The 16,672-nt window shown below is 34.9% G+C and overlaps 1 protein-coding gene across 3 annotated transcripts in view; it reads right to left on the bottom strand.

Moving 5' to 3' along the window:
- FAM214A (family with sequence similarity 214 member A) overlaps positions 1 to 16,672 on the bottom strand; it is a 97,225-nt gene that overhangs the window by 17,271 nt on the left and 63,282 nt on the right. For all 3 annotated transcript variants that reach the window (XM_036735110.1, XM_036735111.1, XM_036735112.1), the window contains exons 4-8: positions 15,787 to 15,989; positions 14,289 to 14,414; positions 9,713 to 11,558; positions 7,807 to 7,923; positions 2,295 to 2,374 (exon numbers count right to left, since the gene is read on the bottom strand). In XM_036735110.1, coding sequence (XP_036591005.1) covers positions 2,295 to 2,374; positions 7,807 to 7,923; positions 9,713 to 11,558; positions 14,289 to 14,414; positions 15,787 to 15,989 — 2,372 coding nt within the window. The remainder of the gene's footprint in view (positions 1 to 2,294; positions 2,375 to 7,806; positions 7,924 to 9,712; positions 11,559 to 14,288; positions 14,415 to 15,786; positions 15,990 to 16,672) is intronic.

Raw genomic sequence — 16,672 nt, 5'->3', positions numbered from 1 at the left:
GAAACAGCTTCAGATACTGAATTCTAAAATAAGATTTTATTTTTTATCTATGTTAAAATTTTCTACATAAGTTATTTCCAAATTACAGGTTTAAAATGGCTTGCCTTACATATTTATAAATCTACATTCAGTAACAAATTTATAATAATCAATCTACTACAAATAGCATGTTATCTATCGATGTATGTTGATGAATAGCTAGCTATTCTTTTTTGAACTTCTACTTATATTTATTGGTGAAATATTTTCTGTTTTAATAGTTATAAATTCACAATTCCGAATACCAGAAATCTATTGATCAAGATGACCTAATCTATGTGTACATGTGTTTATACGTGCATATGTACATGCAAGGCGTCCATAAAGTCTGTGTACAATTTAAAATAGTTGTAACTTTGTAACGATATATGATAGAAAGAATATGTAACAAGGATTAGAAAGCTTGATGTGTCTAGTTTATTTTTGTCTTTAGAAATTTTATGTTTATTTTATTTTTATATTTAGAAATTCAATTTAAAAATTACTTATTTTCCAGCCCATGGCTTCACTAGAAGAGAAAGTAATCTCTGTTCTTTAGTTGGCTGAACTACTACTGTCGTCCAAAGTCTACCATTTTCTTGGCCTCCATGTTCACCAGATTTGACTCCACTGGATTTCTTTTTATGGGGACATGTGAAAACTAATGTTCATTCAACCAAACCTCGATCTAAAGAAGACTTGCAAAAGCTAGGTTAACTGATGTGATTGCTGGCATTACTGAAAATCAGCTTGAAAATGTTTTCCACAAACTACAGAATCGTATTACCCTTTGTATTAGTAATGATGTTTGACATATTGAAAATTAACAAGAACAATAAAAAATTTAAGTGTTTCTTCTTTCTTTTGCTTTTTGCAGATTCTATCACATATAGTTACAGTCACAACCATTTTAAATTGCACATGGTTATGGACACCCTGTATATTCACATATACATAAATAAAAACATTTTTTTTCTAAAGATAAGAATAAGATTAATAGCTCCCCAAAACCTAAGAGCTGAAAAGACTGGAAATTCAAAAATGGTGAGGATTTTTCTTCTGTGAGCTAAGTTCTTTTTGATTTGCACATAAAATGAATTAGGAAGATCTCAAATTTTTTAAAGAATTAAGATCAATGTTTCTCAACCATTGGCAATCAGGTGAAGCCTATGGACCCTTTCTCAGAATGATGTTTTTTTAAATGCATAAAATAAAAAAAAAACATAGAATTACAAAGGAAACAAATTATAATCAAATAGTTACCAAAATATTAAAAAAGGAAAAAAAGGTTCACAGAAATCAGGTTAAGAATTCCTGATTTAGATGTTATTAAATTTAGACCATTTAATTTAACAACTCTGGAATCCAGTTCCATGCAGATATCATGAATTTTAAAATGAACCATTTTAAAAATGGTTCATCAGAACACATACAAGCCATGAAGAGCTCAATGGAGAAAGATGCATGCTTAACCATGAAAAAGGGGAGAATCTTTTAATGACTTCTTTCTAATTATGTAGGAATCATTGGAAACCTTGACCTGATATTACTGTCCTAACCTTCAGTCGAATAACTGTTTGTTCTACAGATTCTTAATGACAATCTAACAAATCTAGTTAGAGATAACATCTATTTGTACAAAGGTGTCTTTTATTCTAACAAAACTAATTCACACATAAATTGGAGCTTTAAAACTAAGAAATTTTCAACGTGCAATATATAATATTATATGGAAATATATATATATATACATGTATATAATATGTTATATGGAAAATATATGTTATATGTAACAGAAAAGTACAAAACTGAAGACTTTTGACATCATGAATAACCCAGTTAGGAGAAGACAGAAAACAAAATTGTGGGAGTGATGAGTATAAAATCAGGACATCCAAATATATAGGAAAAAAATCCTAAGGGTTTGTTGGTGGGAATGAGATAACTGTAAGTTCACAAAGATGCAAAGTCATGAAAATGGTAGAAGAAAAAGCATAATACTGCCAGGTGTTGGGTATTTTCTTACAGCTATGATCTACTGCTTTTCTATCATGACCAAAGCACGATGGGGTTAGCCTTCACCTTTATTTATTTATCTCTGGAAATTCTGTAGAAATAAGATTTGTAAAGGAAATCAAAAGGAAGACAAAATTTATTTTTCCAGAAAATGCAAGTATTCTCTACGTGGAGTTGGCTGCAACTGTGGAGTGGCTGCAAAATGAATGTATTTAATCTGAATTATACACATGTAATTAAATGAATTTCACAGTAAATACCTTTTGGATGGCAAATTTTTCAAATGGAGTAAGGAAGTATCCAGATCAAAGCAGCCAGATTGTGTTTTTCTTTGAGGAACCTAAGATAAGAATAATAATTTGAAATATTAGAAACGAAAAAACCCCCACACCCCTTCCTCCCCAATAAATGTATAAAAGTCTTCCTTTGGAATAACAGAGACTTTTAGATGAAAGTTAACATGTTTTTAAAAACAGGTAGCCTTTTTTTAAAAAGTATTTTCCTCTTAATGTTTCCCCTTAATGTTACTCTAGTTAAAAACTAGATGATATCTATATTCGGTAATATTCCTGAAGTAATTATTCTAATTTTGCTACTGTTGAAAATAAAGCTAATTTTAAAAATATTTAAGCTGTTTAGCTGCAAACTTAAGCCTCTAGCCTGAAAATACCTTAGGAAAGAAATAATCAAGTTGAAACATTAAGATGCAAAAAAAAAATTATGTAAAGTTTAACTCATTGAACTAGGAAAAAATTACAATGAGGGAATTAAAATTATATGACCCTAACTATCTGAGGATTTAATTTAAGAGTTGCAAAAGCCTAAAATATCCTTTATATACCCACCATATTTATCAGTAGTGACTTTTCTCTATAATTTTGGCATTTGGGGACATGTCTGTGTAAGACTGAGAATAATTTAAAGTATTTACTCTTAAATTTCCCCATATTACACTCTGTGATAGGAGAACCTCTGGTTCTTTAAGTACAAGTTTCAAAAAGGGCCATTTTACCTTACCTTTGAAAAATGCAGTTAGTATGAGTAAGAGTGACAAAGGACAAGAAAAGGATTTTAACGTAACAGAAAAGCCAAAGACTAATAACTCTGGAGATTAAAAATAAGAAATATCAAAAGAGTATCCAGAATAAATTCTTGTTTGTCTTATAAATTAATACCTAAATCTGAATGGAGTCAGGTGAGGGTAATCCTGAGATATAATGCCCATAGTAAGTCAGTGGGATTGAACACTAGGCTTTGAACATAAAATAATATAGTCACAAAATTTAGATTAGCATTCATAGAATTTAGGAATCAAAGGGACCTTCTAGATATCATTTGGTGAAACCTCATTTTAAACATGAGGAAACTCAGGCCCTGAGACATTAAGTAATCTGCCCAAAATCACATCACAGATACTACGTACAAAGCTAGGATTCAAACCTGGGTTCTTTACAGCAGCAACTCTAGCGGTCTTCAGTCTATAATGCTCATCATGATCAGTAAAAAAACCTACTTCAGGGATCCTTAGAGGTTTCTATCATCATTTTAGCCTTACTTCACTGAATTTTACCCATAGATTCCTTAAAACTCAAAGGCAAATGGCACCCCCATTGTCAGAGATGAAAAATGTTGACAATCTGTGTGTTTAAATGAACTGGTGTAGAGTTGTATTTGATCATAGCATAAGTATAAAGGGAAATGATGAAATCTTTGTTTTTTTTAAGGAATTGATCATAATCAAGACATTCTTTTCTTGAAATGGTCCCACAAAATCAATATGGATTGATAAATATGGAACCTTGACTGAAGCTTCCTGGTCATTTTCCATGGGAAAAACAGGTATCTTCTGTGAATTATTCGAAATAGGAAGGCATCTGTCAAATTTCATTATTCTTTCACCATCAGAAACAGTCACAAGTCGTGAAACGTAGCTTCTAGCCAGTGATTTTATATAAGCAATTCCCAAATATACTGCATACAATTTGGCCAAAATAATGTGCTGATTTCCTTCCAGAATAATTTAAATTAAACATATACTACCTAGGCTTCCCTGATTTCATTCAAATCTGAGTCCGATTCTCATCTTCTGCAAGGTCTTTCCTTGTTGTAGTCTGTTCCACCCAAATATCAGCCTCCATTTACACTGGATGTATCTTGTACGTACATGATTATTTACATGTTGTCTCCCTCATCAAAATTTCAGCTCCTTGAGGGCAGGAACCATTTTTTCCCCCTTACTTTGCTTTTTGAGTGCTTAGCACAGAGAATTGGCACATAGTAAAGGATTTAATAAATACCTGATGACTGACTGGCATGTGTGTTGGAAGTTTCCCAGACACTTGAGAAGAGGATTTAGATAACACAAGATCCCTTCCCCTCAGTGAGCTTAAAATCTAATAGGCTTATATAGCACACAAATATAGAAAACTATAAAACCATAGCACATGTTAATTACATTGGAGAGGTGTAAAACAGTGCTACGTGAGATCTAGAGCTGAAGGGTCATTACTTATTTTTGGGAGGAAAAACAAATTAGCAAAAGTATGGAGAAGAGACAGAAATAGAGCTGGGCTTTAAAGGACAGACAGAAATCTGATCGGCAAAGAAGGAAGAGTGAACATTTCAGGTATAGAGAACAGTGTGAAAAAATATATAAAGGTAGAAAGTTGCAAAGTGTGTTCAGAAAATGTAAAATGGTTCAGTTTAGCTGAAACATAGAATGCATGGAGGGGTGGGGAAGAGAATAAAATGAAATCAGACTACAGGTCCTTGAATGCTAAATTTACAGATTTTGAGTAGGCAATAGGGAGTCACTGAAGATTTTTGAGATGAGTGATCCAACCAGATTTATACATAAGGAAAGTGAACCCATACATGAAGAAGATGAATATTAAGAATGTGTTGAAAGGCTGAAGGATCAAAAGTAGAAAACCCTGTTAACAACGTGATGTCCCTAAAAAGGTATATATAGTGCCTACTGAATAAAATTCAATATATTGTGCCTATTTATAGGCAGTTAATTCATACTGACAGCCTGCAAATGACTCAAATGCCTCAGGCAGTTTCCTCCAGCTCCTACTCAGTTCATAGGCCAATACAGGATCCTCTCAGGTAAACATATTAGCCAGAAGAGTTGGGTCAGGGAAGAGTTCTGTACTGAAACTTTAATGGTTCAAGAATTAATATTCAATATCATCCTTCCCAGTCTGTAGATGAGCAGGAAGTCATAAATACTAAGGAGAAAATGTGTGCGGCATATAGGGTGAAAAAAATTAAGAATATAGATTTGGTATTTTGAAAAATATCTTCTAAGAGCCTGCGTAAATTTCAGTCACAACTACAGCTATAACTGACTTCAACAAAAACAAACTGGGATTCTCCAGTAATCTGTATATTGTTGTTTGTCCTGCCTTCTCAAAGAGGACCATGACATCAGGAAGGTGATGCCATGACTTGCAAGTGAATTAGATTTAAGTGAGGGAGGACCCAGAGCCATCAGGGTCCAGTGGCAAGATATAAATCGAGACGACTGGATATGGCCCTGGATACAGTGGGAAACCTTGGTCTTTTTATACTAAGGTCTTTCCCAGGTCTCAGTTTGACTGAGACAATGTCCATTCAGTGATTAAAGCTAGGTAAGAAATAGACAAAGAGGGGCAGCTAGGTGGCGCAGTGAGTAGAGCACTGGCCCTGGAGTCAGGAGGACCTGAGTTCAAATCCAGCCTTAGACACCTGACACGCTTACTAGCTGTGTGACCTTGGGCAAGTCACTTAACTCCAATTGCCCTGCCTTCCCCCCTCAAAAAAAAGATTAAAAAAAAAAAGAAAGAAAAAGAAATAGACAAACAATGGCCTCTTTTACCTAGTGAAAAAAAAAATCAGTTTGGGAGGGGGAAGATTCTCATAGTTTCAATATGATTGAGTAGTAAGCAACTGTGTCATTACTACACATAGCCCCAACATTGTAAAATGATAGCTAAAATGTGTAAGAAACAATGTTTACCATTCATCGTAATATTACACTCCATGACCTGAGCAGGTGCTGGTATATCTGAACTAATATGTGAATACAGTGAAGCCTGCATTTTCTTTTTCATTTAACTGGACACTAAAGGCTCTGGAGTCAGAAAGGACATCAGAGATCATGTAGTAAAAGCCTTCATTTTACAGATGAGGAAACTGAGAAAGGTTAAGTGACTTGCCCAAGGTCACACAGACAGTAAATAGCAGAGCCAAGACTTAAACACAGGTCCTCAAAACCTCAATTTCAATGCTCTCTGACACCTAGAAATGCAACTTAATTAACTAGGGCCTTCCCTTGGACCATTATAAATGTCAAATTTAGTTTATTCATGAGTTGCTATTAGTGCTCTTTATCATGAACACTATATAACAATAATGATAAAAATAATAAATAACTCACATTGATAAATAACTCACTTTAAAGCGTATAAAGTGCTTCCTCACCTACTGTGAAGTAGGTGTTCAAGTTTATCATTACAGATGAGGAAACTGAGGCCAAAAGGAGTTAAGTGACTTGCCCATGGTTAAATAGCTAGTAAGTGTGGGAGCTGGGATTTGAATAAACCTCTTGATTCTACTCTTTCCACTGTTAGACTGCTTCTCACAAAAATCCGTTAATTTCTTTTCAATATAAGTAAACAGTCTCTGTATGTAAGGATCTCAGGACACTGGCTGCCTAACCAACTTTTCAACATATCCCCATATAATTAATTTTTGTGAGTAAAGAGCCTGCCAGGTTATAGGCAGGAGCTATACTGAGTTCACGTCTCTTCCCCTCCACTCCCCACTCCACCTCCATGACACAATAAAAACTTACTGAGAATTCCTAGGATACCAACTACTTCCTCCCCACCTTGGAAGGAACCCAGTTAGAGAGGAAATCACTGAGAAATCACAGTCCTTATACCCTGGCCCCTAGCAAAATACAGATAAGGGGAGTGGGGAAAGGAGCACCTGTTGCTCTTCATTTATCCAACAAGTTTGGGGAGGGTGATGGGTGGTAGTAGAGGAGAAAAAAGGCACGATGGTGGGGAGGCATATTTGAGAGTGGAATGACACTCCCTATGGCTATGCAGCTTTAACAGTAGACCATTCTTACTGTCAAATAAGGTGTAATAAAAGTAAAAAACATGCAAAGGATAAATAAACCTTCAACATGTCAGAACTTTATTGCTGTAGAAACTATTCTCTGCAAAAACTTCATCCCAGAAATCACCAAAGTATACAACTATATAGGAACTCAAAAGGATAAAATACTAGCAAGGAACTCAAGTAAAATAAAAAACATTATACCACAATGACCCTGGTATACATACACAACACGAATCTCTATCTCTTCTGCAAAAGGACCATGAAGGCAGGATTTAGCTGTGTAAATGTGAGTGTGCATATGTTTGTGTGTATTAAAACTTAAGCTTAAAGATTAATAGTCCTATTGCTCAGTTTCTAGGAACCTAGATACTTTCTTTAGGTAGCTAAATTGTTTATACTGGCTTCAGTGTGTCTTTTATGTTGCTGACTAGGCTAAACTTAAGTGATCCCTAAAATACTTAACTTTACTAACAGTTATGAGTCTACAATTTCCTAAAGTGTTCCACTTCCATACAAAATTTAATTTTTAATTACTTTGGTTAAATCTGTATTGCAAAGAAGTAGTGTTTTGCAAATGACAAAGTATAGGGGAACATTTGAATAAATGTAAAGTTATCTGGCCTATCTATATGCTGAATAACAAGTTAGAGCACTTACAGGACTCGAAAGAAGAGGTAATCCAGTTTGAGGATGGAAGGCTTTGGTTGAGGTTCCATCTAACGAATGAAAATTATGTTTTCGCCAAACACTTGAATGCTTCACTGATATAGTTCTCTGTCAGGAAAGAACACTATGTCAAAAACCTCAGTTTCAAGACTCATTTTAGTTGTATTGAGGTCTGGTCCTGGGCAGTAAAACTATATTTTCTCAATATTATAAGAACTGTTATATATAGGATTTACAAAACATCTTTTTACCATTTACAGGAGAAGCTCCTGAATCAGCTTAGAGAAAAATCTAACGATTATTTTTAGAAACACAATGAATAAATTCATAAACAATTTGAAGAAAGTAATTAATTATAAAATTACCTTACAAAATGAGATTTTTAGACACTCAAATGACTTTTTTGAAAGCAAATCTACAGTTAATTATTTGACCTCAAAAAGGCAGATTTTCACAAGTATAATGTAAGAGAACCCCCACCAAAGTATACTACTATGACTATCTTCTCCTCCTCCTCCTCCTGCTAGACATTTATATAACATTTTATGTTTTACAAATTGTTTTTTATCATTCATTGAATCATTAGAGGATGGCGCCAATGTGAGGATGTGTCAATACACATAAAAGCTAGAGATACCCTGATTCTCAGACCCTTGAATCTACCCATCAACAAGTGAAGCCCTAACTACCAGGTACAAAGAATAGTCTTCATGGATGAAGATATTTAAAAAATAAATTTGAGGCTAAGGTTGGATTTATGACAATTATAGTTTTACAAAACAGAATTGGAGTCACAGAGACATACTGAAAAAGACAGATTTTAAAAGTTCAGGATCTTCTCCCTAAATGGCAAAAAGATATTTTGGAAGATATGTAGGAGATATCAGAATCCTATTTTAAAAAACAGTCTCTGAGTTCAGGGTAAGAACAGTACAGAAACAGGTAGTGGTGGGTTTTGTTGCTGTCCATGTTTTTTTGAAGCTGAAGGTTTGCTCTGTAAATACCTTGTAAATACAGACCAATTCTGACACGTCTATGATAATGTCTATCAAGAAGGAAAGAATGCAAAACTGAAACACAGAGAATTGTGAAACCTAAATTTTAGTCAGTATCTTTGGTCTGTCTCTCCCATCTAAACGGACACACAGTACTCTACTAGAGTTAGCAGCTTACTATGCTAATCTGAGTTTCCTTTCTGGGTACCATCCTTGCTCCTTCAATGGTACTGATCCTAATGAACAGTAAAGTGAACAACAGCAACAACAGGCATCATAGAGCTAAATGAAATAAAACACCTGATGGTTTTGTAAGTAGAATCTATTTTTATGACATTTTGAACCCACAGACCACATATAATAATACTTGAGATTCTGATAGGAAAAGAACTGCATAACATATCTTTTGAAAATTAATGTTAGGATCTTTCAAAAGAAATTTTTAAAAATGTAGCAGTCCACATAATTTTTTTAACCATAGTTTTACTCCCTGACCTGGTCTCTACTGTTAAACCAAATAAGCTATCTGTCCTAGGGAAAAGATTATTTATGAAACTACTATTACTAAATTCTACATATAAAGTAAAAAGAAAATTTAAAACCATGCTTTTTATGTTTTTTTTTATTTTTTTATAGGACATGTGATTTCATCATGACAGGAAGCTCCCAGTGAGGACCTCTTTGTCAAGGCAGTACAGCACCTACTCTGGTGGTCCAAATACTGGGAGACCCATTAACTTGTCCAATGTCACATGCCTGGGTACATGTCAGAGGTAGTATTTGAATCCAGATTTTTCTAACTCTAAGGACCAGCTCTCTAGCCACTATATGCCATGTTGCAATGTTTTAAACAAAAACAATCAGATTTAAGAAATAGGTTTGAAATCCAAGTTATTACCTACCAGCACCTCTGTACTTTTCAGTCGTTCACACCTAGAGGAACAGTCTTCTCTAATTTTTCTTTGAGAACAGTTTTGAGATTCTTCATCAACTGGGTCCTCATTCTCATCCTGTTCCGTTTTAAATTGGCCTGGCTTACTTTTACATTTGTAAGTCTCGGTGTCCTTTTTTTGATAGTTTTCTATGCTAACAAGTTGAGTATTTTGCTCACATGCCTTGGAGGTTTTGGGGTCTTTGTTTGGGCACCTGAGCTCATATTCAGGTAGATGATCGGATGCTTGCAACACAAGAGATTTCACTGAACTGTCAAGTGTCTTTGAATTATCTAATTGGTGGCTGTGAAAGCAATCTGGATTACTAGTCTCACTTTTTATTGTTCTTTCCTTATGTTTATTTTTGCTTGTCTGTTCATCAATATTGCTAGAATTTGAATACTGTTTATCAATTCCACTACTAATTTCTTTATCTTTAAATTGACATCTGTTAAGTGTGTTTTCCAACCTGCCTGGTGATTCTAATTTAATTTCTTTCCCATAAGACGCATTTAAGCAAGATAATACATTTGTAGGTTTATTTTGTGTTTGTTGAAATGTGCTTTGGACAGTTTCACTAGCATCTTCCTGATGTGCATTTCTTCTGATTTGTGTTTTCAAAGGTGTCTTTAATTCACTGCATTTCAAAGAACTACAAGATTTATCAGTAATTATACTTTTGCCTTCACTATTGTCTCCTGACAAGGACAAATCTTTATTAGAGAAGGAAACAGAGTTTTCCTTGCTTTTCTTCAATAAAGTTTTGTCTTCATACGAACTCCGAAAAACTTTTGAATGAACAGAATTGGAGTCATTCATGTTGAATGAAGGCCTGGGTATATGTGATGCAGATGGGTCGCAATGAATCAAGTGCTGGGCAATCCTTGCAATAACTTCTTGTCTTTCTTGAAGTAGAGAGCCTATCAAAGGATTAGTCTCACCAATGGATTGGCGAGAATAAATATGACTGGAAACGTAAGAATCACGGTGAGAGTTTTCTGGTTTTAGCCTTGTTTTCCCCTCACCAGTGTTTTCTGAGGATGGATATTCTGGGCTAACAAAGGAAACAGAGCTATTTTCCTTATTTTTCTTCAATAAATTTTCATTTTCATATGAACTGCGGAAAATTTTCGAGTTAAATGAACCAGAATCTTGCATATTGAATGAACGCCCAGAAACACGTGAAGTGGTTGGATCACAATCAATCAAATGCTGAGCAATCCTTGCAATAACTTCCTGTCGATCCTGAATTAAAGAGCCTATTAAAGGACTGGTTTCTCCTGTAGGCTGCCAAGAACTATGGCTGCTAGAAACATTGGGATCACCCCAGGACAATGATTTTGAAGTTCTCACTGAGGTTTCAAATGGTTTTGCATCTCCAGTAGCATTGAAACACTGCAAACTTGATTGAGATGTCCCAAGGTCAGAATCATGACCAACACCTGGATAGAGTTTGAAATTTTTGACAGTTGTATTAAATTCTGGAGTTATGGATGTTTTTGCACGTAACAAACCTTCAGGTATTACAGTCCAAGCTTGTTTGCTACACAGATGTGAACTGCGCATATTGCACTGCTCTACTTCCTTGGAATTACAACGTTGATGAGTTTTCAGTTCATGTTCTTGAATCCTTTTTTCGTAAAAGTCAATGTTAGTATGAATACTACAGGTCAAGACTGGATAACTGGATTGTCTAGGCAAGGACTGAACACTGACTTTCAAGGCCACATTGTGAGAAACATTGGGAACAGGAAATACATGCTCAGTGGGAGTCTGGGAAAAATTCCACTGTAAGTCAACATCAGCAGCACTGATTCTGAAATGAGACAGATAATAAGTGTTAAATCAATATCCACAAGAGTTGCATACTTCTAGTTATTTATCTTCTATCAACATAGCATCAATTATCAGAGAGACATACTCTGGATTCATTTAATTCTACGACTTCCTCTATTGACTAATTTCTGTCTACTAAGCGATCCCCTTCCCCCACTGGTAAAATTTTAGTCTCCCTAGATGAGCTAGCCTTCTACTTCACTGAAATCTAGGTGATTCAACTGAAATATCCCTTAATTTCTCTCCTCTACTTTTTAAAACTTCCTAGTATTAACATCTGCTCTCACCTGCTTCCCCTCTGTTTTTCAAGGAAGAAATGTCTTTATTTTTTGCCAAAACTAATCTCTCAACAATTAAAAAAAGTACTCCTGTCTCTTTTTGTTTTACTGCCTTCCCCTCTGGCTAACAAAGTGCTCTTTCATTCCTACAATGGCTTTGATCTATCTCTTTCCATTAATTCTTTCTTATTGTATTATAAACATGTTTGGATATTTCAAAAATCTTTTCTCATTTTTTAATTTTCATTTCACATCTCTCTTCTCTTGAATCACCTAATTACCTAAAAAATAAGCCTATATCTGATATGCCTTACAACCTATGGTCTCAATACCTTGCAATCTGATTTCTATTCCTTTCACTTTCTTTTGTGACTTCTCACAGAAATAAAATCATAACCAATGTCAAAACTGTCAAATCCAATACCCTTTTTTCAATTCTCATTTTCTTTGACCTATCTACAACAGCTGACGTAATTAACCAAACATTCTCTTTTTGGATATAAATCACTTCCCCTACATTCCTAGATATCACATTTTTTCCTGGCTTCTATTAGATCTCCTTGGTTTCCTTCACTATCTTCTCTTTCTTTTGTACAGGCTTGTAGAATCATAAATTTGGAGTTAGAAGGAACTGCTGAGATTATCCAGCCTATTACAACACCTTCATTTATAATTAAGAAAATTGAGACAACAAAGAGGTAAAGATTACACAGGTAGTAAGAGGCAGAGTCGAAATTTAAATACATGTCCATCTCACTCTGGAGAAAGCACTTTTTCTAGGTAGCTAGGTCACCACCCAGTTGCAGTGGACGGAGTGCTATGTTTGGAACATTTGAGTTCGACTGCCAGCTCAGACACTTCCCAGCTTTAAGGCAAATCACTTATTAAGGTCTTTATTTTTGCCTCAATTTCCTCATCTGTAAAAAGGAGATAACAGCACCTACCTCCCAAGGTTGTTGTGAATAGTGAATGAGATAATATTTGTGGAGTGCTTTGCAAATGTTAAAGCTCTGCATAAATGCTAATTATTTGTTATTTATGCTCCATATTTTCTAAGCCATTTAAGGTATAGGTGTACCTCTAAGAGGAGTTCTTAACCTTTTTAGTGTCATGGACCCCTCTGGGAGCCTGGTGAAGCCTATGAACCTCCTCTCAGAATGTTTTTTAAATACATAAAATATACAAGATTACAAAGAAAATCAAATTATTGAAATAGGATTATCAAAATATAAAATAAAAAAAGTATACAGAACCCAAATTAAGAACTGCCCAAGTTGTTTTTAGCCTTCTTCTCTCTCTTTTGGACACCTCATTCACTCCCACAGCTTCAATTATAACCTTTATAAAAGTGACTTTCTAAATATATTTTTCCAACCCTGCCTGACCTTTTTTTTCCTGAATTCACTATTTGTCTCAGTAGTAATACCTTTCATTCAGTTTCCCAAGTTCAAAACCTTGGTGTTATCTTTTACTCTTTGCTTTCCTCAACTGCCAAATCCAATCCCACCTCCACCCTTCACTTTGGTAAATATCAACACAAATCACCCAATACTGCTTAGCAACTTAAAAATATTAGTTCTTTTGGTATTATGCCATATATTCCTATAAGACACATTATTAAATTCACTCATTTTACAAAAATAGAAACTAAAGACCCAAATAAGGACCAGTAACTGACACGTCTAATGTCAAAGACCTAGCTAAAAAAACACTTATTGTTGCTTTTAGGGATGCAAAGCATGCCATTCTGATAAAACAGTATAAAAAAAAGAGGATGGTTAGTGAGTGCTGGGGATGGGGGAAGATTTATGAGAATAAATAACATTTTATTTACTACTAAGTTTATCTGGATTTGGGGCAGCTAGGTGGCATAGTGGACAGAGTGCTGAGCCTGGAGTCAGGAATACTCATCTCCCAGAGTTCAAATCTGGCCTCAGACACTTCCTAGCTGCGTGACCCTGGGCAAGTAACTTAACCCTGTTTGCCTCAGTTTCCTCAACTATAAATGATCTGGAGAAGGAAATGACAAATCACTTCAGTTATCTTTGCTAAGAAAGCCCCAAACGAGGTCATGAAGAGTCAGATGGGGCTGAAATGACTCAACAATAACAGTATTTGGACTCAGGTCTACAGAGACAAAAGTTTTCAAAGTATCAAGTCAACTATCTAAGGTGTCAATTAAACATTTCTTCAGCAGCTTATAATGCAGCCTGCATTTAAGTTCTCCACTAAACTGTTCCTACTAAATTTAGTTCGAAAAAAAATTACATATAAACATCTATTAATGTTCTAGCTCTTGTTTTGAAGGACATCAGAGACCATATAAACAGGTAAATTTTGCTTAGAATACAAAGAAACTTACAAAAGTTAATAATGTTATTCAGTAGTAAACCAATGCAATTAAATGGACGTCTATTTCTACCCCAACATACCTGTAAAGAATATTGCGTGGAATAGCACCATGGGAAACGCTCAGCCAAGCACTTAACTGAGAAAAAAAGACAAAAGACCGCACAGCCAACAGAAGGGTCTTCTCTTCAATAAATCGATCTCCATTTCTAAATGCAGTAAGAAAAATAATCAAATATTAACATACAACAAAATGCTGAATTTAAGAAATGTAGGCTATCAAGTGAATCAAATTTCTCCAAATCAAGTATTACAAGAACAAAGAGTATGATCTTATCAATTTTACCTGGATAATATCTCTCACATTTATCCCCTTCTCTCCTCTCAAAGTTTCTACCCTTGCTCAAGTCTTATCAATTCTGCCATAGTCTCATTATCCGTACAACTATTTCAAGTCTCTTTCCTCTCTTATCCGTCCTCCACAGAGCTGTCAAACTGATATTCCTAAAACATAGAACTGACCCCATTACTACTCTTAGTCTCTATTCTATCTACTATCACCTAGGATAAAACACAAATTTCAGACTAGAATGTAAAGACTTCCAAAATATGGCTCTTACCATTACGGTCTTATTTTATATCATTCCCTGGCATGCACTCTCCACACTGCAGCCAAACAGGTCTGCTAGCTGGTGCCTATACACACTCTTTCGTTTCTTCTCTCCATGCCTTTAAATAGATGGTCAGTCCCCTGTGTGGAATGCACCCTTAGTTCCCCTAGGATGCTTAGCTTCCTTCAAAGTACAGTCCAGGTTCCCCCTCCTACAAAAGGCTTTTTCTGATCCCCAGTTGTTACATGCTGTATCTTTGAGAGATTTGTTTGTATAACTTTGTAAACACTTTGCATTTACTTCTCCGGGCTTATAGTGTAACCTCCCAGTAGATTTTAAGTTACTTGAGAATGGGTACTGTTGAGTCTGTTTGTCTTTGCACTGCAGGCACCTTAGTATAATGCCTTACACAGCAGGTGCTTTATAAATGTTCGTGGAGTTTTAATTGAGTGGGGTGGGGAGACATCAGCAAATTATCAAGTCACACAAGTATACTAAAAATCTTTTTGGAAAGGATGATCCACTACATAATTGTACATGACACACTATCACTATAATATATAAAGAAAATAATGGAAAACTGTTTTCAAATCAAACTAAATTCTACCACTGTGACTGTTTTATACTGAACACAGTGGTAGTTATGTAAATATGAAAATGTTGTTAAGTTCAAAAAAGGCCTAATTTTAGAAATAAAACTCAATCATTTTCCTCTGTCTGTGAGTTTGAACTTAAAATCACAAGACAGTACTTCTTTGCATCTATAATCCAAAATAAAATTATAATTAAAATGGTATTTTGTGACCCACTGCAAGTAGCAGTATCTTGCCAAAAAATTATCACTTAAACAATGGCAATAAAGAAATTCACTATTAAAAGTCAATGTGTGTCGTACATGGTTTACTTTTAAATTTTTGAACCAAGAACAAATAAATGAAGAGAAAACAGAAAACCAAACTCCACAACTTACTGTCGAGGAACTGGTTCCAAGATCCACCTTTCTAATAATAATGCATCTTGTTTAATTGCAGGATCATTTAAATCATTTCCCTCTGTGTTAGGCCCATCATCACTGTAGCAGCAGTCTGGAAGTAGCATTACCTCTACCATAACTGGAAGATTGTTTTTCCAAAGCAACATAACCTCAGACCTGGTTCGTCTGGCTTGACGACACTTAATAAAATGACACAATTAAATAAAATGAATATAAGCAAAACATTTTTTAAAAAAACAAGATGTTATAGAAGTATATGTGAAAGGTGATTCAATTATAGCACTGGATGGCTAAAATAGTTATATTTCCTGATCTAACAATGAAATTGGATCCCAAATCCCCAAAACAACTAGTCTAGGGCAGGAATACAATTGCATATTTCTAGGGATGGCAGGTTACTTTGCTCTCACAGTAAAAATACAGGTTTTCTTCCCAGGCTATCACACAAATACCTCACTGAGAATACTGGTTAGAATAACTTATTCAAATAATTATTAAAGATACAAAAATGCTATCTAGAGTATTACATGTCTCACCTAAGCCTGAAATATTTAAGATTACATTTAAATGAGCCAAACTTTGGGAAAAGCAATATGGCAAAGTGGGTAAAAATCTGGCCTTGGAGCCAGGAAGCCCTTGGTTCAAGACCTATCTCTGATTCATGATGGTTACTGTGGGCAAGTCAGGTAACTTATTAGTACTCTAAGTAATTCTCTAAGATTGTAAGTTAGAGAAAAGGTGCTGTGCTTCATTGTAGAGAAACTCATCAGGGATTTCCCTATTCTTATTTAAATGCTGGGAAATAGATCTTAAAAGCACATACTAACTAAACACCTGCCCATATTAATTTTATCCCAATCTT

The sequence above is a fragment of the Trichosurus vulpecula genome, chromosome 8 (assembly GCF_011100635.1).
Source record: "Trichosurus vulpecula isolate mTriVul1 chromosome 8, mTriVul1.pri, whole genome shotgun sequence".
In the NCBI taxonomy this organism is placed as follows: domain Eukaryota; kingdom Metazoa; phylum Chordata; class Mammalia; order Diprotodontia; family Phalangeridae; genus Trichosurus; species Trichosurus vulpecula.
This window is presented reverse-complemented; position numbering and strand designations above follow the sequence as displayed.